At 43.0% G+C, this 21,287-nt stretch overlaps 1 protein-coding gene across 1 annotated transcript in view; it reads left to right on the top strand.

The window, feature by feature from the left end:
• The window catches only part of ATP2A3 (ATPase sarcoplasmic/endoplasmic reticulum Ca2+ transporting 3), a 391,052-nt gene that overhangs the window by 262,971 nt on the left and 106,794 nt on the right, over positions 1 to 21,287 (top strand). The window contains exons 6-8 of the mRNA XM_063953699.1: positions 12,338 to 12,418; positions 14,397 to 14,482; positions 15,429 to 15,893. Of these exons, the coding sequence (XP_063809769.1) occupies positions 12,338 to 12,418; positions 14,397 to 14,482; positions 15,429 to 15,893 (632 nt within the window). The remainder of the gene's footprint in view (positions 1 to 12,337; positions 12,419 to 14,396; positions 14,483 to 15,428; positions 15,894 to 21,287) is intronic.

Below are 21,287 nucleotides of genomic sequence, written 5' to 3'. Positions count from 1 at the left end.
TGTAAAAGTTGAAGAACAGTGTGGTTCTGAAGAGTAGTGATAATGGGCTGAAATATGTTGTTTTGACCGGTTAGGCTTACTACCCTACTGTGTGACCAGAAATCCACAGAAAATAGGACTTTTTGCCCTAACCGCAATCACGTTATACCATAGAATTGGGCACTTAACCTATGGGTTAACGTGCGTTAGTCCTGGGAGGAAATGGGTTTACGATTGAATAGCTCAGAGTGTTACAGCTAGAGGCTATCCTTTTGCGGTAAGCCCTGCACCTTATTGAATATGCCCCTAAGTCTAGTGTAGGTAACGTTATCTTAAATGGCAAATAGAGGTCCTAAAACTTGGAACATTTTGAGATCAGCACATTAGGTGAGACACACATCAGAGATGAGTTGGAGTGAGTGATAATGGTAAATAGTGACTGGTGTAGTTGTGTACTATAGGGGTGTGTGGGTGTATGTACGTAAGCTTTCTCCTGTAGGTGCACACACATTGTCCTGTTGTAAAAAGAGTACATTTATGAATTAGTGAGTGTTTTGGGGTGTAGTTGCAGAAAGAAGAGGCTCATATTCCTGATGTTGGTGAGCGTTGTGTTTCCGTTCTTGTATTTGTTAGTGGATTCCACTTTCCCACAAAAAAGTGTCTCAAGGAAATTGTACTAAAATGCAACGTGTATAATAAAGAAACCGCCCTTTACCTAGCACAGTTTTTTATGTTTGTTGCACACTGAATTGTAGTGATCTGGGAAAAGCAAAGAATAAGAGGCTAGCTCAGGATAATAATAAAATTACAAAAAAAAAAAAAAAAAGGTTTGAGACAAAACATGGGCGCGACAAAGAGAGGCTGCATGTAATCGCCTAAACAAGTCACCAAATCTTGCACAGCTGTATGCAAACAAAAAACCAAAGGATCTCTATAAATCCAATAAGATGTCAGATAAATGTAACTTTGCTGACAAATATATCTGTATTCCTCAGTAAGTTGTATATGTAAACAAGAATACAAATTAAAAATTTTTTTAGCAAATAATATTAATTCCTCAGTACTACCATGCGCATGGGACTATAAGGAGATGCAAATGAAAATCCCACCAGGAAAATAAGGATATAATCAAAATTATTCAACCACGGTGTGGATCCTCACCGGTGTGAGTACAGGTGAAACTGTTCACATTTAAGCTTACATAAAATGGATAATGGTCTCGCTCTATAGCTTATACTTCTTTTTCCACTACCCAAAAAACCCAGGTAATTGCTGTGTCTAGTTGGTATGTGGCAACTGCTCCAAGGAAAGAATCCCAGGACCCAGGATTTTTTCCCGGGTATCGAGCAGGGTTTTTAGCCAATGAATTCCTGTAACACTATAGTGGGGACAGCTCTTACCCGGGATTTTCGACCCAGGTACTTGCAAAAGCCACTGATTCGTCCCTCCAGGGTGTGTGTTGGCTGCTGATGTAATCACCCAGAGACCAGAGGAGATGCATTGAGAGAGGCCCGGGAAAAACCTGTGATGATGTTGCAGTGGAAGCTGGGTCTAAGCTGGGCATGACTCTGCAAAATGCCGGGTAAAAAATCCCGGGTCAGACCCGGGATTTTGGTGGAAAAAAGGGGATTTCATGTAGCCTACAGATACATGTATATAAAGGTTTCTTTAACCTCTTAAGTGGTACGCCCAGAAAATTTCCAGGGCCAGCTGCGCTGTGCAGACTTGCTACCCCGAAAATTTTCCGGGGCATGCCACTGCTCCTCCTCCCTCCTCCTTGCACTCCGCTCGGCCGGTGGACTTTTGCAGAATGACTCAATCGCATCGTGATGTCATGACGCGTTCGCGTCATGATGCAATTGTGTCATTCCGCAAAACTCAGCCAGCCGAGCAGAGTACAAGGGAGGATGGGGGGGAGAGAATTTTAGTGCAGGCGGGCTAGTCCCCGCCATCAAATGCTACCCCTAGGGATGGCCATCGAATGGTCACCGTTGATGGATAACCCCGATGGTGTAAAACCACCTGGAATGGATCTATCAATGGTTTTTCTCATCGATGGTCATCCCTGCATTACTGTACAAATGCGGGTGAACCAGGGGGCATGGCTTAGTGGGTGTCAGGGGCGAAGCTAAACTCTGTGCCCTGACACGTTGAGGGGGGGAAAAAAACAACAATTCGGTAGCACTGAACCATCGATGGCGGAAAACCATCTGGTTCCCCCATCGATGGTGAAAGTATTCGACATCGGTCATAGACTTTCGATGATTCTGACTCATCAATGGTCGATGGCCATTCCTAGGTACCCATAGGCAACGCGCATTCTCCGTGGCAACGAGCATGGATCCCAAAGCATAAAACCCCTGGCAAAAAGCATGACACAGCGCATGAAGCCCTTGGCAATGCGCATGAAACCCCTGGATACGCGCAGGTAAAAAAAAAAAAAAAAACCTACCCTGGGAGGTGTGACCAAATTCCAAAAGTCACCACTGAAGGACACCATATGAATGGACAGCTTCCATAACCGGCTCACATGGATGGGGAAATAAGAAACCTCAGTGTACATATGCTAGTAAAAAGCAATTTAATATTAACACACGTTTAAAAACAGGGGTGGCATCTGTACCATAAAGATTTAGAACTGGATCAACATAACATAATGGTTATATATTTGTCAGCGAAGATACATTCATCTGACATCATATTGTATTTCCCCGGTCCTGGAACAGGATTGGTGCAGGATTTCACCCTGTTTTATGTTGGGATAAAAAATATGTCTCTAGTGTTTCTTCGTAGCTCTTCAGTACTGTGTAAAGACAGCGATGCTCAATGTGAACTTGGTTACACACAACTCTTGTCCTAATACAGTGCATCTGGAAGGTATTCACACGATTTTCCACATTTTGTTATGTTACAGCCTTATTCCAAACTGGAATAAATTCATTTTTACCCTCAAAATTCTACACACAATACCTCATAATGACAACGTGAAACATGTACATAAGTATTCACAGCCTTTGCTCAATACTTTGTTGATGCACCTCTGGCAGCAATTACAGCCTCAAGTCTTTTTGAATATGATGCCACAAGCTTGGCACACCTATCTTTGGGCAGTTTCGCCCATTCCTCCTTGCAGCACCTCTCAACCTCCATCAGGTTGGATGTAAAGCGTCGGTGCACAGCCATTTTCAGATCTCTCCAGAGATATTCAATCGGATTTACGTCTGAGCTCTGGCTGGGACACTCAAGGACATTCACAGAGTTGTCCTAAAGCCACTCCTTTGATATCTTGGCTATGGGGGTTATTCTGAGTTGATCGCTCGCTAGCAACTTTTTGCAGCGCTGCGATCAGGTTAAAACTCGGCAAAACTGTGCATGCGTATGCACCACAATGCGCAGGCGTGTCATATGGGTACAAAGAGGATCAGTGCTGGGCGATGGATTTAACGAAGAATCCATTCGCACAGCCGATCACAAGGTGATTGACAGAAATAGGGCGTTTATGGGTATCAACTGACCGTTTTCTGGGAGTGTTTGGAAAACGCAGGCGTGTCCAAGTGTTTGCAGGGTGGGTGTCTGACGTCAATTCCGGGACCAAAAAGTCTGAAGTGATCACAGCGGCTGAGTAAGTCCAGAGCTACTCAGAAACTGCAACAAACTTTTTTGTGCCGTCCGTTGCAAAAGCATTCACACACTTATTTATTATTATTTATTAGCAGTTTCTTATATAACGCAGCATATTCCGTTGCGCTTTACAATTAGCTTGCAAAGCGAAAATACACTCCCCCATAGGCGGCGACTATCTGATCGCAGCACAGCAATAAGTTGCTAGCGAGCGATCAACTCTGAATGACCACCTATGTGCTTAGGATTGTTGTCCTGCTGAAAGATGAACTGTTGCCCCAGTCTGAGGTCAAGAGCGCTCTGGAGCAGGTTTTCAACCAGGATGTCTCTGCACATTGCTGCATTCATCTTTCCATCTATCCTGACTAGTCTCCCAGTTCCTACCACTGAAAAACATCCCACAGCATGATGCTGCCACCACCATGCTTCACTGTAGGGATGGTATTGGTCTGGTAATGAGCGGTGCCTGGTTCCTTTTCAAACATGATGCCTGGCATTCACGCCAAAAAGTTCAATCTTTGTCTCATCAGACCAGAGATTTTTGTTTCTTATGGTCTGAGAGTCCTTCAGGTGCATTTTGGCAAACTCCAGGCAGGCTGACCTGTTCTTTTTACTACGGAGTGGCTTCCGTTAGGCCACTCTACCATACAGGCCTGATTGGTGGATTGCTGCAGAGATGGTTGTCCTTCTGGAAGGTCCTCCTCTCTCCACAGAGGAATGCTGTAGCTCTGACAGAGTGACTATCAGGTTTTTGGTCACCTCATTGACTAGGGCCCTTCTCCCCGATCGCTCAGTTTAGACGGCCGGCCAGCTCTAGGAAGAGTCCTGGTGGTTCCGAACTTCTTCCATTTACCGATGATGGAGGCCACTGTGCTTATTGGGACCTTCAAAGCAGCAGATATTTTTCTGTACCCTTCCCCAGATTTATGCCTTGAGACAATCCTGTCTTGGAGGTCTACAGACAATTCCTTTTGACTTCATGATTGGTTTGTGCTCAGACATGCACTGTCAAGTGTGGGACCTTATATAGACAGGTGTGTACCTTTCCAAATCATGCCCAATTAACTGAATTTACCACAGGTGGACTCCAATTAAGCTGTAGGAACATCACAAGGATGATCAATTTTGTGCTTCATGGCAAAGACTGTGAATATTTATGTACATGTGATTTCTTAGTTTTTTTTTATTTTTAATAAATTTGAAAAAATCTGAAAAAAGTTTTTTCACGTTGTCATTATGGGGTATTGGGGGTAATTCTGAGTTGATCGCAGCAGGATTTTTGTTAGCAGTTGGGCAAAACCATGTGTACTGCAGGGGAGGCAGATATAACATGTGCAGAGAGAATTAGATTTGGGTGGGTTATTTTGTTTCTGTGCAGGGTAAATACTGGCTGCTTTATTTTTACACTGCAATTTAGATTGCAGATTGAACACACCACACCCAAATCTAGCTCTCTCTGCACATGTTATATCTGCCTCCCCTGCAGTGTACATGGTTTTGCCCAACTGCTAACAAAAATCCTGCTGCAATCAACTCAGAATTACCCCCATTGTGTGTAGACTTTGGAGGGAAAAAATAATTTATTCAGTTTTGAATACTTTCCGGATGCGCTGTAGCTGTAAATCATTTTGTGATGTCTCTGACACAATAGCAATATAGTACTTGTATACTCATTTAATGGGTATATTTTAGAAGCCTTTGATACTCTAGATTGGTTTTAATCTTATCAGGAGAGGAGAAGGCATCCGTGACATGAAGGCTTTGCATTAGGGCAGCTCCACAGTTATACTTCTTTTACACCTCTGCAAATACCTGGGTTATCTGTTGTGGCTCAGTGTAAAAAGGGTTAACCCAGGTCCAATGACCCAGGAATCCAACTGGGCTAGATACCCATGTTGGTCCAAGAAGCAGAGCAAAACCCCGACAATATCACGGATCCAGCCTGGAAACAGGGGTCAAGCTGCTGTGACACGGCTTGAGATCCATGTTCAGCATCCCAGGCTGGAATCAGGATTTAGTTGTAAAGGGGGTATTAGTCTTTTTTTTCTTAAAGCTGTTATTAGTATAGTAACAACTAAACCCCCCCCCCCCCCCCCCATCCACACACACACGCACGCACACAACAGTACTGTTAAAGATGACGTTTATGGTCCTTAAGTAAACGCTGTTGGTGTAAGAGAAATTTTTTGAAGCGCTGTCTCACTTTTTGCAAACACCAAGATGGTGCTTATAGCAGTGGCTCACAAACTTTCTTGAATTACGGCGCTATAAAATATCAGCATTTTATTCACGGCACACCTAAGAAGTTATTTTTCTTTTTTGATAAATTTGGAAAAATATATTAACTGAAGTAAATTGTGCCTACTTGTCATTCTTAGGGTCAGTTCTGTGGTTGTGTACGATTGTGCTTCTGTCCACATGTTTTATGGTTGGCAGTAACTAGAACTGTTTTTTTCCTATAACTTTGACCATAAATAATTTGATTTGGTCTGGGACCACCAACCCGAGGCACCCCTGCAAGAGCCTTGTGGCACCCTAGTGTTCCTAGGCACACAGTTTCGTTTGGGAACGACTGGCTTATAGTGTAGTAAATTATAATAGCTTAATTGAATGACTGAAGATTTATAGGTATTGTGTGTACAAATTCATCATATATAGCTTATGTGAATCATTTGGATACAACTCCTCACTCAAGAAGATATTTTTCAGATTCCAATGTATGTATTCATCTTATGCTTATCTCCACAAAATAAGATGTACGGTTCACCAGCTGCAACAGTAGGTTAGCGACCACAGTTCAGTCACCTACTCCAGGCCATGTTTCATCACAAATAACTTTTAACATTTTTTTTATTATTATTTTTTATTATCATCTTATGTCATTTTATTGTCTATACTAGTGAAAACATTTTTAGATGAAAATTTGTTTCTCCATGACAATATATCTCATGTAAAACAAAAAAAAACAATTTTTTTTTTTTTTTAAATGGTTTAAATAAATTGCATTACACCCATTCATTACTGGACATTCCTTTTATAAGTTGCTTACTTTTGGTTAATAGTAATGTATGATCCGCTTCTTATTCATTTGTATAAATATGGGAGATCCCTCTTATTCTATATAGCTCACCTGCATTAGTGAGTAAACCTGTAAATTTTCATTAAGTGTGTCACAGTCGCATCCTCAGTAAGTTGGGTGTAACCTAATTAATTCATTGTTATTCCTAACAGTGATGCAGTTATTCAGTATTTCTAAATGTAAGCTGGCTTTATTATGCATAATACTACGCTACACACATTAGATATATAATATTTTGTGTGTAGTATTATATATAACACAGCCTGTGTAATTGTATAGAAATGTTTCAGTATATATTGGGCAGTATGAATGGTGTATTGGTTAGCATTACTGCCTCACAGCACTGAGGTCATGGGTTCGTTTCCCACCACGGCCCTAACTGTGTGGAGTTTGTATATTCTCCCCGTACTTGCGTGGGTTTCCTCCGGGTACTCTGGTTTCCCCCAACAATCCAAAAATATACTGGTAGGTTAATTGGCTCCCAACAAAAAAAAATAACCCTAGCGTGAATGTTGATGTGTGTACATGTGGTAGGGAATATAGATTGTAAGCTCCACTGGGGCAGGGATAGATTTGAATGGCCAAATATTCTCTGTTAAACGCTGCAGAATATGTGTGCGCTATATAAATAACTGGTAATAAATAAATAATATATACATCTTTCTGTAAAATGTGTGCATTCTTATCTATAGGAGCTGTATTTTTTTTTCACTGTGTTCTCTGTTTAATATGTAAATGCATATCATTGATATTGTTTTGTAGTGGAGCTAAATTGGGGCATTGCATGCTGCAAGCAGTGGCGGTTCTTGCCACGGGCAAGCGGTACTTTTGCCCGGGGCGCCGCCTTCCGGAGGGCGCCGGCGCCATCCGGAGGGCGCCGCACCAGGGCAAGATCCGCCACTGTGTCCCCCGCAGTGCCCTGCTGTGCTCCCCCGCTTTGAAGGATACTAGACGCGTAGCGTCTAGTTTCCCTTCATTGAGAGGACCTTAGTTGTGCGGTGCGCGATGACGTCATCGCGCACCGCACAGCAAAGGTCCTCTCCATGCAGGGAAACTAGACGCTACGGTCTAGTTTCCCTTCGTCTAGAGGACCTTTGCTGTGCGATGCGCGATGACGTCATCGCGCACCGCACAGCATAGTGGCACAGACACTAGGGGTCATAATTGACCTCTAGTGTCTATGCTGTTCTATGGGAGAGACGTAATAACGTCTCTCCCATAGATTGAAGAGAGGAGAGGAGAGGAGAAGAGCGGCGCCGCCGGCGGAGGGGGTCTGGATCAGGAACGGGGATGGTAAGTATACTTTTTATTTATTTTTATTTTTTCTTTCAGCGCGTTGACCACGCCCCCAATTGAAGCCACGCCCCCCATATTTTGCCCGGGGCGCCACAAATCTTAGAACCGGCCCTGGCTGCAAGCATGTTTCTTTTAAGTCAAGGGGTGAAACTATTGGCAATGCAGCTCTAGCATTACACCGGGGCCCCTCGCGATGAAAGGGCTGGGGGCATTATCATCAGGCCAGCTAGGTATAGTTAATAAGTGCAACGGACTCATTATAGTATGCAGCCACATCGCTGGCCATAATTTAGACTGAGGAGGTAGTCCAGCAATCCCCTCATCTCACCCCGGGCTCCTCCTCTCTGAGGCAATCTTGCTGTTGCCACCAGGGATCTGATATCATGTTCTTGTGACCATCCCCACTGCGAAATCCCAGGGAGGAGAAGAGTCTTTCTGCACGGCCAAGCCAGGCACGCGCTGCAGTTGTGGCTTGGTGATGGCGTGCTGCACCTGTTACTTGCCTGCTTGCCCTGCACATTCAGGCAAATAAAAGGTAACAATTCATACCTGTTATACATATATATTGGTAGTAACATACATGTTACCTTTATGATTATTCCTGTGTGAGGCATCTGATACATGGTGTCTCCCCTCATTCCTATTATGAAGTGCTTTCTTGTGTTTTTAGTTTGGCCTGATTGGCGCACTATGGATAAGTGTGAAGGTGGTGGGTGTCATTCATCACCAGTGTGCTCTAACCACAGAAACATGATGGTAGTTTGCTTTGGAGACCATATACAGTATGTATGTTATGTACAATGTAGCAGGAAGGGAGTGAAGACGAGTGCTTTGACATTATTTTGCTAAAACTTTTGCTTTCTAAGTTGCTGCAGCTGCCTAGATGTGTGCAAAAATGCCATACGCCCAGGCACGCATCCACGTCCATGGTTATGCCATAAGAAACAGGCTGCAAGTCATTCCTGACAACGAGTGCACTGAGCAATGGTTTTACAATGGAATATCACCTAGGCCCTACACTTGCTTCTTCCACCACTTTAACCAAATTTGACACTTTTTATTTCTGTACCAATACATTTTCTCCAGATGCATGGTATGGAGGTATTTTGCATCAAGGTCTGCTTTGCTTAGCTGTGCAGATTAATACTGGATTATCCTCATTGACCGTGGATAATTGAATTCCTCTAACACCTTACTGGGACTTGTAACTGAAGAACATAGGCAGACATTTTTTACACAGGAATCAGCCCCTGTAAATCTGCATCATTAATTCAGACTTTGGCTCTTATTCAAGTTCTATAACAGTTTTGCTAAAAAAGCAAAACTGCTGCTGCTTACAATCGTATGCTGGGGGCCGCCCAGCATGTTAGTCTCCACCCGGCGATGTAATTGCAATTCAGTTGTGATCGCATCACCAAAATCTGCAATCAGTGGTAGCCCCCTGTATACACAGCTCGGCTGCGTATGCAGGCGCACCACCACCATGTTTCCTATCGCAGGAAACTCAGGCGACGTCAACGGACCACCCTGATAATGGTCATTGCACTCCTGAGTTTCCTGGACTACAATGTCGCATCGCTGCATGGAGTGCCCGCCGCCTGTCACTCACATTGCGATGGCATCCTCCCGGGATGCGATTGCAAAGTGAAAGCCTGCAAACGGCTGAAAATCAGCCGTTTGTAATTTTAGCAGTTTAACAGCTGATACTGAATGATGGCCAGTATGAAGACTAAGTTTTAAACAAACACATAGTCTAACTTAATGCAAGATTATTATTTTTTAAAGCTTTTTATATTGTATTAACTATAACTCGTGCAACAATTGTTGCTGTGGATCTCACCAAGCTGCATCTTATTCCTTTTTGAGCTACAGTAAATTGATAAACACCCATGACAGTCGAAGGAGTGCATTGATCCTAGGTATCTACCCTGTAACCGATCACTACTTCTACTACTTATTGCTGCATATGACAGTGATCAGGAATTATTTTCTGTGCCTATTTGAAAGAGAATAGGCACAGTGGAGACTATCCCAGAAAAGACTCCAGAGAGAAATGTTGGGCACTCTATGTCCTAAAAGCATGGTCGTAAGAAGGGTAGTGTAGCCTATGCCAGCACACAGACTTGGGTCCCATCACCCAGATATCTTATTATAGTATGCAAATATTCCAAAAAACAGAAAAATTTAAATCTGGTCCCAAGCATTTTGGATATGGGAGACTGAACCTGCGTCTGTTATTACATAGTGCACAATATTTGTTTCCTTTCTCTGTTCTCTCTATTTGCATACTATAAACGTAGTCGAGGGTGCAGCGGCTCTAATAGTTACTATTTGTATTTACGTTCTACACATTATTATGACCACCTCCTGCATTTCGGCAGCGTGTAGCCCATGAAGTATGTTGCGTGTCGTGGGCTGGCTTGGTGGGTATAGAAGGTGTGCACACATCACTCGTTGCTGTCATGGATAAAAGGGTCGATTTATCCGAGTTGCAAAAAGGGATGATTATCGGCTTTCAGGCCAAGGGGGACAGTATTTCTGAAACAGCGCAGTCTGTGAACTGTGCGCATGCAGCTGCGGTGAAGGTTAATTGCGAATGACCGACGCGGGAACTGCAGAGCACCACGTGCCATTGATGTGAGAGGTGAACGTCTGCTATGAAGGTGTTTGAGGGCCATCCGACATGCTACAGTAGAGCAGCTGACCGTCAAATGGAACCTGGGCTACCAGACGTGTCTAAAACAACAGTTTAGAGAACCTTGCTGCGTATGGAGCTCCGAAGCGGTTACTCTGGCTATTAGCTGGTGGTCATAATAATGTGACTCAACTGTGTATATGGTTTATATGTTCTCTCTACATTATTGCTGTGTCCTGTGCGCTTTAAAAGCTACATGTTTGTATATCCAAAATAGACCTCTGCAATGAAGTTGCAGGGTTGTGACCCGCCACCAGAAAGAAATTGCAATATAAGGAAGGGGTAGGGACATAGGGAATCCTTCTCTGGTGATACAGTCCCCATATAGACAACACGTGCAACAGCATCTTCAGATGGCATTAGCTGAAAAACCTCTGGAAAAACGTAGTACCTGTATTGGTAATTGGCACAGACCATAGTGCAGAAATTTAGAATAATGGGAAACGTGGGTTTCTACTTTACATGCTGAATATAGAATATATGTCTGATATCTCCGGCATTCAGCTTATAGTAAATTGCTGTAATATTAACAAAGGGCCTTAATCATGTGGAAACAGCTTGATAAGTAGGCCCCTAAGGCTCCAAGCTAACAGGATATCATAGTTGCCAACATTCAATACTAATGTCCAGGAACACTTGGTTACTGACATATCACACATGATGTGTTTAAATATAGTTTGTTGACAGACATTGAAGCACTGGGAACCCCATCAGAAGTTCTTGCTGAATTTGTTCATGATGCAGGTTTTTTTGTGTATTAAAAATAGCTTCTCAATAACTATTAATGTCTACATCATTTTAAGTACCTGAATTTTTTAATATAGAAAAAGTCTTGTAATGGTAGATCAATACAGAAAAACAGAATATTCCATGCACAAATATAAAGGAGGGAGATGGATATCTGTCTTTGCAGGGTAATTGTCTCGCCGGGGGCTATCCAATTAGCCCTGATTAGCCCTTAGGGGCCGCGGCTTATTAGGGATTTTGGTGGTTCTTGCATCTGTTTCCTGGTTACTGCTGCTGCTTGTTGCCGAGTCCCGGGATGGCATGTAACCTGATGCTGCATTATAGTATATGGAGGAGGGGGTGCAGAGTATGCGGTATATGGCAGGAGCAGTATATGGAGAAAGGAGATGCCCAGTATATAGGGGGTATTATGTAGGGGTGCATTGTGTATATAGGGGCAGTATATGGTGGGTTGTGCAGAATATGGAAGACGATGGGAGTGCAGTGTACATAGGGTGTGTGTGTGTGTCCATTCATCCCGAACGGAGCTCTGTCTGGCGCCTTCCAGTGACCACCGGCAGCACAGTAGAGGTGAGGAGCTGTGTTAGCCTTTTATATACTATATATAAATGCCCATTACTGCTGCAAATCCTGGGAATAGCCATTTACAATTGAATTTTGAGAGGTGCAGGAGCGCGCATCATGAAAATTAATTGAATTAAATCGCCCCCTTGGATTGAGTTGTTCCTGAACCTTTTCCTTTCAGTATAATGCTAGTGGCATTGGAAAATGTAAATACTGTAACTAGAGAAAACAGAACTTTTCTGGTTGTTTATAAACACGAGCTGATTTGTTAGGGAATGTTTGTTCAAAGTGAGAACAGTTAAACTTACTGAAAAATGTGCTTTGCAGTTAATATGAATGACTCTCTTGTATTTTAGTTGGTGACAAAGTACCCGCTGATATCCGATTAATTGAGATCCGTTCTACAACATTACGTGTTGATCAGTCCATTCTCACAGGTGAGCACTTGTACTTATCCCTAATACACAAATTTCATTTAAAAAAAACTATTTACGTGACTGTTATAATATGTGTAAATGTTATTATCGATGTGAAGTGGCCCATATCTTTAATCATAGTGGGTAATTTACGACTTGATTGTACATCTAGAACTAGCACGTATGATTTTTCTCCAGACAGCATACATTATGGTTTGAATTTCTCAAAAAAAGTGTGTCTGTAAAAAATTAACTTTTTCTGCTTTTATTAATAAAATAATATTTGTAATATTCCCGACCATATTTCCTCATACTTATAATTTAGACCTAATTGTTTAGGAATTATATTCTTTCCCATGTTCTAACCTACTTTAATATCTACTGATATTTAGGATCCTATTTAAACATATTTAATGTACATCTGCATATATATATTAATATAAGAAATGTTCTTGCATACATCACATACTTGTACAGTATACAATAGTCTTGTGGTACTAAATCTTTCATGCACATTATTGTAGCACTATAAAAAAAAGCAGGGAAAAAAAACGTTTTTGTAATACACATTCAGCTTTAAAATGCTCATACACCCCTTATTTTCCTTCTCTTTAGACTTTTGACATTTTGTGTCTATGGTAGAAACCCCTTATTAATACAGATGTAGCCATTCTCATTGCCGCATCCACTATTAGATTGCTGCAGCAAGGAATACATAGCAATGTGCGGTTGCGGGTACAACTGATAATTGTCACGATGCGTGCGTACACATTGCGTCAAAGGTGACTGGCTACATCTGTAGTTTTTTTTTTCTCGAAATTAGGATTATATTTACACCATACTGATAGACTTTGGAATACTCCTAAAGGGTTATAGATTCCCAAACATCTTTATGATTTCCAACACTGGGTCAGAGTCGGAGCTGTACACTAATGCATTTGCAGCTGTGATCCCATATGCAGCTAATGTGTGAAAATATGCGAATGCTGCTGCTGCCTGCAAATGTAGTAAGATGCCCACCGGAGGCTGTGCAGATCCCAGCAACGGCGTGCAAACACACAGCGGTGCTCGCAGATCCTTGTATACTATAATCCCTGAGTAATAATATTGTCGCGCAGAATGGCCACTGGATTTAAGATTCTGGTGCCATGTTTTCTACGTGTGGGATCACCGTTGTGGGCTTAAACACGCCCCGAAAACCGTCGTGACAGGCCTGTGTTTCTGCCGCCAAACCCGGTTATCTCCCCCAAACAGCCCCTAGCTGTCAATCACTTTATGAATAAATCCTCACTGCGAGTGACATCTTAAAGGTACTGTGGTGCATGTGCAGTTGGCCGATAATCACTTCAGCTCCATAAATATCGGCATAGCATACATCTCTGAATCAGGCCCACTATTTCATCTGGCATATTCCTAGCGTTCGGTCATCTATGACCAATCCACCAATGCAAGAGAAGTTCAGTGCTTGGAAGAATGCCTATAGACCAGATCTACTTACTTAGATCTTTGGGAAAGCTGTTATATTTCCATTTAGTGCATTGCACAAGTATATGACCTTAGTCAGAGTTGTAATTTTTTTTTTAAGGCTTTTTAGTTTATAGCAGACTAGTTTCCAGCCCATCAAAATGGCGGAACAACATAAAAGTGCCGGTGACTGTGCTCGTCCAAATGGAGCAACACTTTGATTGCTCCGTCAGGTGCCATCTAGTGTCCACCTGCACGTAAAACACTTGAATTCCTCCCATAGAGGTGAGGCCTGTGTTAGCTTTTTATTATATAGGATTGTGAACTGTGTATAAATGTTGCCACACATAAATTATGTATTATATGCAGAATATGTAAATCTAAAGATTAGTTTTGTGAAATGCATCATGGAAATCCTCCTGCATTGTTGCATTATTAACATTGTTTTATCTTGATGGAAATTGTTTAATTCTGTTTTTACTGTATCAAAGATGAGTAAGCACCTTACTAATGAAATCTGCTGCTGTTCCTGCAGGAGAGTCAATTTCGGTTATAAAACATACAGATCCTATCCCAGACCCCAGAGCGGTTAATCAGGATAAGAAGAACATGCTGTTCTCTGTAAGTAAAGTTCGCTACATTAGAGTGTTTGCTCTTTAGGCTAGGGCTTTTTTCACACAGTGAAAAATACACTGTTTATTTGTAACTTGTCATAGATACACACTTCTATTCACATGGGCCCTCATTCCGAGTTGTTCGCTCGTTATTTTTCTTCGCATCAGTGCCATTTTCCGCTAATTGCGCATGCGCAATGTTTGCACTGCGGCTGCGTCAAGTAAATTTGCTAAGAAGTTTGGTATTTTACTCACGGCATTACGAGGTTTTTTCTTCGTTCTGGTGATCGTAGTGTGATTGACAGGAAGTGGGTGTTTCTGGGCGGAAACTGACCGTTTTATGGGTGTGTGTGAAAAAACGCTGCCGTTCCTGGGGGAAACGCGGGATTGTCTGGAGAAACGGGGGAGTGTCTGGGCGAACGCTGGGTGTGTTTGTGACGTCAAACCAGGAACGAAACTGACTGAACTGATCGCAGTGGCAGAGTAAGTGTCGAGCTACTCAGAAACTGCTAAGAAATTTCTATTCGCAATTTTGAGAATCTTTCGTTCGCAATTCTGCTAAGCTATGATTCACTCCCAGTAGGTGGCGGCTTAGCGTGTGCAATGCTGCTAAAAGCAGCTTGCGAGCGAACAACTCTGAATGAGGGCCATGGTGTTTCAGTCAATTTTGGAACAAAAAAAAATACAAAAGTACCAATTTTTAATTCATCTGTATTTCTGTCACACTGAATATTAAACATGTATGTGTTTAGAGATCAAATAGTCTTTTCTTGTGTTGGCTCTTGTAATTGTCTTAAATTTTCTCTTTTTATAAAATGTGTCTGCTGCTTTCATTTTTTTTTTTTAAATATCTGCATTTGAAGACCAGAAAATCGGTACAGCACTAAGCTGTAATAGTAAATGTTGTAATAGTCATTTATTTTGACTGCAATAATGTTTGATGTACTTCCTAGGGAACCAATATTGCTGCTGGTAAGGCTGTTGGAATCGTAATTGCAACTGGTGTTTACACAGAGATTGGAAAGATCAGGAACCAGATGGTTGAAACAGAACCAGAAAGAACTCCATTACAGCAGAAGCTTGACGAATTTGGGCAGCAACTATCTAAAGTCATCTCTCTTGTCTGCGTGGCTGTTTGGGTTATCAACATTGGCCATTTCAATGACCCTGTACATGGAGGCTCTTGGTTTCGTGGAGCTATTTACTATTTTAAGATAGCTGTGGCTTTGGCTGTAGCTGCTATTCCAGAGGGCCTTCCAGCTGTGATTACTACCTGCCTGGCCCTAGGCACACGTCGTATGGCTAAAAAGAATGCTATTGTGAGGAGTCTTCCATCTGTGGAGACTCTAGGTTGTACATCAGTCATTTGTTCAGACAAAACTGGCACCTTGACCACCAATCAGATGTCCGTGTCAAGGGTAAGTCTGTCCTTCTTCCAACACATACAATACATTATCATGTTTGTTTGCACAGTACAGGATGGCAAATTAGAACACTTCTGCTTTGTTTTTTTTGTTTTTAGTGTCTTGAAATAATTATACTGTAATCAATAATTTTTTAGATGCCTAAGTTGAATGTTATTCTACCAGAAAGACTTATGCCAGAATTAGGTAAATACAGCAGGCACATCTGGTTACTGTCACATTGCAGCCATCCTTGCGGCCAGTTACATAATGTTTTTTGTACAGCTGGCATAGGAAAGCTGCAAAATACAGATGGTCCAACATGTGGGTCTGCCAGCTCTTATTTGGAAACACTGAAACATTGCTAACATGCCTAATTACATATTGTACAAACAGGCATTCTGCATTTGGGAGTAAAAGGGTCCTTACTCACCGGTATTGTATTTCTGTAACATGCATAAAAAGCCATGTAAACATTCTGCGTTTGTGCATGCATCAGATTTGCATATGATATGTAACTAGCTTGCACTGTGCAGCTCTTTAAATGAGTTTTAATAAGGTACTATATTTAGAATCCCTACTGATGTATAGGTAAGTCACTAAAATAAATACAAATTATCACTGTGCCTCTCACTGCCGTTCCCTCTTTGAAGACCCCTAACTATTCCTTAGATTCCCTGTATTTGGTTCCAGGTAAGTACTACTACCAGGCTGGACAGTGTGGGGTATCTATGGTGAAATTCCCCAAAAATTGCACCCGCCAACACCATTCCAGATGCTACCAATAATTAATCCAAGAGATATTCATTCTTGTGTACGTTGTATAATTGTAATTCACAGGAAATCATCATCTTGTAGTCCCCAGGAAATTGGGAAGAGCAGTCCCCTTGTAATTCATGGGGATTTTTTTTTCTAAGGAAAGTAGTCCTCTTGTAATCTATGGGAAAACACATAACAGAAGATGCAAACTGTTTGCTAGCAGCCCCTTCTCAAAATAGCTGTTTACTGAATGTACCGAGACTGCTCTAGTCACTCATCCAACCAGAAATGGTTTCCTGTGCTAGTTGCAATACTTGACTCCCTACTTTGACAACATGTCTATTGGGTAGTGTTAAAGCAGATCAAAAATGCTGTGAAGAAACCTCAAAGTGACTTTTCTATCCATTTAAATTGGGTTTCTACATGTGTTGTACTACTCTTCTAAGATAAGCAGGCCATTTGAATGAATGTGCAGTGGACATGAATGTGAAAAATGCATGTCAACTTCTAGTGGGTATGTACACCATACGATGTTGGGTATGATATGCTGGCTGCCGGGATCCCAGTGGTAAGCATACCGACACCAGGATCCTAGTAGCAGAATGGTGGTGGTTGTGATTTGGGCAACTGAGCCCCTTGTGGGCACCCACGAGTGGGAATAGACCCGGTGGGTCGGCATTCCGGCTGCCGACTTTTGTAGCGTTCGGGATCTCGCCGTCGGCATGCTGACGCTGGTAACATGACCGGATGGTTTTAAGCTTTGAACACACTGCAATTGAGCAAGCAGTGTCCAGAAAACCATGCTACAATGCAAATGTATGCAGATACAAATAACAATGCAAAGGAGTTTGGATACACAAAATAGAATGGAGTTTATTTTCACTTGTGATTAGATGCTTCTGCTTTCATTTGGTGGGTGGAATTACATGTTCATTAATGTTTGGAGGCTATATTAATTGAAGTGTGGAGAAATTTAGAAGCCAGATCATTGTCCTAACGTGAACTAATACATGCTATGTACATAAACAATTTTTCAGTCTGCTATTAAAAATAGCTAGTGTTTTATCCAGTTATTAATCATTACTTTATTGAAAATGGTATGTGCTATCTTAGATAGGCAATCATTTTCTTGCACATGCAGTACATAAGGTTTTCTCACTGGATCTGCTATGTGTAAAATGTGATGTTCATTGCAACATAAAGGGCGGGATTCAATTCTTTTCACCCCTTTTCACACCCGTTCTGTTTCTGCCCTCAGGGACGTTGTATCATTATTTCAGCTCGCTACCCCCGGAGTAGCGAGGCACCCAACCCTTTACACAGCTAAACCTGATTACTATGGGCACAATATGCACGATAACGGGGATCATTTTAGAAAGGAAATTGGGCGTGATATATCATTTGAATCTCACCCATAGTATATCCCTTTTATTTTTTTTAAACTCTTTGGGGGAGATTCAAATGTTTGAAAAGTTGGTTGGGTGTCTGTTTTTTCCTGTCTATTAGATAGGAAAAAACAGACTCCCAACTGACTTTTCAAACATTTGAATCTCCCCCATTGTATGGCACGGAATATAATTGCTTTGCAGGATTAGTACATATTAGAGTTTGGTTTATGTAACTGATTTACCAAACTAAGTAAAATGCAAATGAGCATTGCTCAGTATAGACAGAAATTATTTGGAATAACTAATGCTTTGTCTGATGCTTCTGTCATCATTGCTATTGTTTTTGGGAACAAATGGTTTTTGTTTTATAATCTGACTTTTCTACTTTGTTACATTGTATTTCTTTGGAACTTATTCAACCTCTTTCCTGATTTGAACCTACTGTATATATGTGCACAACAAATGGGGTACAAGGAACAAAGTTGATGACTCCTCCACCGTGTATATGTATAGTAGCGTGTTTCCTTTCCCAGGAAATCCCCATCACCCCTTCTGTCAGACTGACTATCGCACGCGCACGCAGGGGGGGTTTCCGAGTACCCAGAAACCCCCCCTGGCCTCCGATCCATCGGCACTGCTGACTGTTTTTTTTTTTTTTGTGTGTGTACGGAGGAGCTGCCTCCTTGTAACGTGGCAGCAGCAGCTCCCTCCAAATGCTTACACTGTCATGCTGCTGTTGGCTGCCTGCCTGTAGGGGGAGCTGCAGTGTAAGCGTGCAGCAGCTGCAGCTCCTGTCAGGCACTACGTGCACCGGGACGGCTAGTAGCGGGGCAGGTGCGGCAGTCATGATCTGCCCTTCATGCCCGCTCTTGCTGCCTGTGTCACCCCTTCCTCTCCCCCAGCAGCTTCTCCTTAGTGCCCGAGAGGAATGATGGTTTCCTCCGTTGCTGCTGTCACTGATGTGTGGGGCGGCTCATACCGCTATCACCCCACCTGGTGTCCGTGCTCATAGACCACTGGCACACACAGTGAAGGGTATAAGCCGGGCCCCTGCTACAGCCTGTGACAAGTGCCGTGCCCCCAGCCGCCGGGATCTCATAAGTTGCACAGTTTGGGGGATGAGGACGAGACACATGGAGGGAGTTCAAGCAGCAGGTGCAGCTACAGGACGTGCCCGCAGCACAGCAGATGATGCATTGTGAAAAGTAGCGTGCAGGTAGGAGCGGGTTGTTCTCTTGTGCGGCGGCAGTCAGTGGGTGCATGCTGCTCCCCGGGGCTCCTGTCAGCACACAGCACAGACTGTGGCCATAGAGTGCTGGGAGTAGCAGGTGTCAGGGGTGCCGTGTGCCCTGGAGCCTCCTCTCTCCCTCTGCCCCCTAACAGCAGCAGCCTGAGCTCTGCCGTTGGACAGTCAGTCGTGGGGCATTATGAGGAGCTGCATGAGGGTAGGCAGAGGCTGTCTCCAGTATTCACAGTGATTCAATTTGCAGCAACCAGGTGAAGGATGGAGGAGAAGGAGAGGCCAGTAGTCTACATGCTACTACTGTACTACATGCTACTACTGTAACTACTACATGCTACTACTGTACTACATGCTACTACTGTACTACATGCTACTACTGTAGCAGTTTCTGTGAGTAGCATGTGGGAGGGGGGCTGTGCTTCCTGTTAATGGTGTGTGTGTGTGTGTGTGTGTGTGTGTGTGTGTGTGTGTGTGTGTGTGCGTGTGTGTGTGTGTATATGGTATGTATGTATGTATGCTGTGTGCACGTATACTATGTGTGTGTGTGTGTGTGTGTATATACGTAAGCTGCGTGCATGTATACTGTGTGTGTATGTATGCTAATGTATGTATGTGTGGTGGTCCGGCACTCCTTTGATATACACAATGATACTCAGATGGCCTCTGTATTTAATTGTAATCCCAGTAAAAAAGGCAGGTACCTGTAGCCCCGAAACGTTGATATGCTGTGAACTTGCATAATTTTATATATATTATATATATATATATATATATATATATATATATATATATATATATATTCTGTTTATAAAATCTAAGGGCCCCTGGCTTTTTTTCTGGGATAATATCTATCTATCTCATACAGACGTGCATACATACATTTACGGAAACCCCCCCATGAAAATTCTGCGTTTGCCACGGACTATAAACTGTATACGTGAAATTAGCAAGGCACAGTCTGTCAAAAGTTCTATAAAATTCTTCTGAATTGGTTTGACTGTCTTCCTGAAGAGCATCTCCCTTCACACAGATAGTGGCTTCTGGTGGTAGAAGTAATGGGGCGAGGTTGGTGTTGAGTACTGTACATAGATTTTTTTATTACTATTATTTCTCTGACGTCCTAGTGGATGCTGGGAACTCCGTAAGGACCATGGGGAATAGCGGCTCCGAAGGAGGCTGGGCACTCTAGAAAGATTTATGACTACCTGGTGTGCACTGGCTCCTCCCACTATGACCCTCCTCCAAGCCTCAGTTAGATTTTGTGCCCGGCCGAGGTTGGATGCACACTAGGGGCTCTCCTGAGCCCTTAGAAAGAAAGTATAGATTTAGGTTTTTTATTTTCAGTGAGACCTGCTGGCAACAGGCTCACTGCAGCGAGGGACTAAGGGGAGAAGAAGCGAACTCGCCTGCTTGCAGCCGGATTGGGCTTCTTAGGCTACTGGACACCATTAGCTCCAGAGGGATCGACCGCAGGCCCAGTCCTTGGTGTTCGGTCCCGGAGCCCCGCCGCCGTCCCCCTTACAGAGCCAGAAGCAAGAAGAGGTCCGGAAAATCGGCGGCAGAAGACATCAGTCTTCACCAAGGTAGCGCACAGCACTGCAGCTGTGCGCCATTGCTCCTCACACACACTTCACACTCCGGTCACTGAGGGTGCAGGGCGCTGGGGGGGGGGCGCCCTGAGAAGCAATTATAACACCTTGGCTGGCAAAAATACCACAATATATAGCCCTAGAGGCTATATATGTGGAAAATACCCCTGCCAGAATCCAGAAAAAAGCGGGAGAATAGGCCGCGGAAAAGGGGCGGAGCTATCTCCTGCAGCACACTGGCGCCATTTCTCCTTCACAGATCCGCTGGAAGGAAGCTCCCTGGCTCTCCCCTGCAGTCTACACTACAGAAAAGGGTAAAAAAAAAGAGAGGGGGGGCACACAATTTAGGCGCTGTATAAATTATATAAAAAAAGCAGCTATAGGGGACATAACTCAGTTAGTCCCTGCATTATATGGCGCTCTGGTGTGT

Source organism: Pseudophryne corroboree, chromosome 2 (genome assembly GCF_028390025.1).
Source record: "Pseudophryne corroboree isolate aPseCor3 chromosome 2, aPseCor3.hap2, whole genome shotgun sequence".
NCBI lineage: Eukaryota > Metazoa > Chordata > Amphibia > Anura > Myobatrachidae > Pseudophryne > Pseudophryne corroboree.
This window is presented reverse-complemented; position numbering and strand designations above follow the sequence as displayed.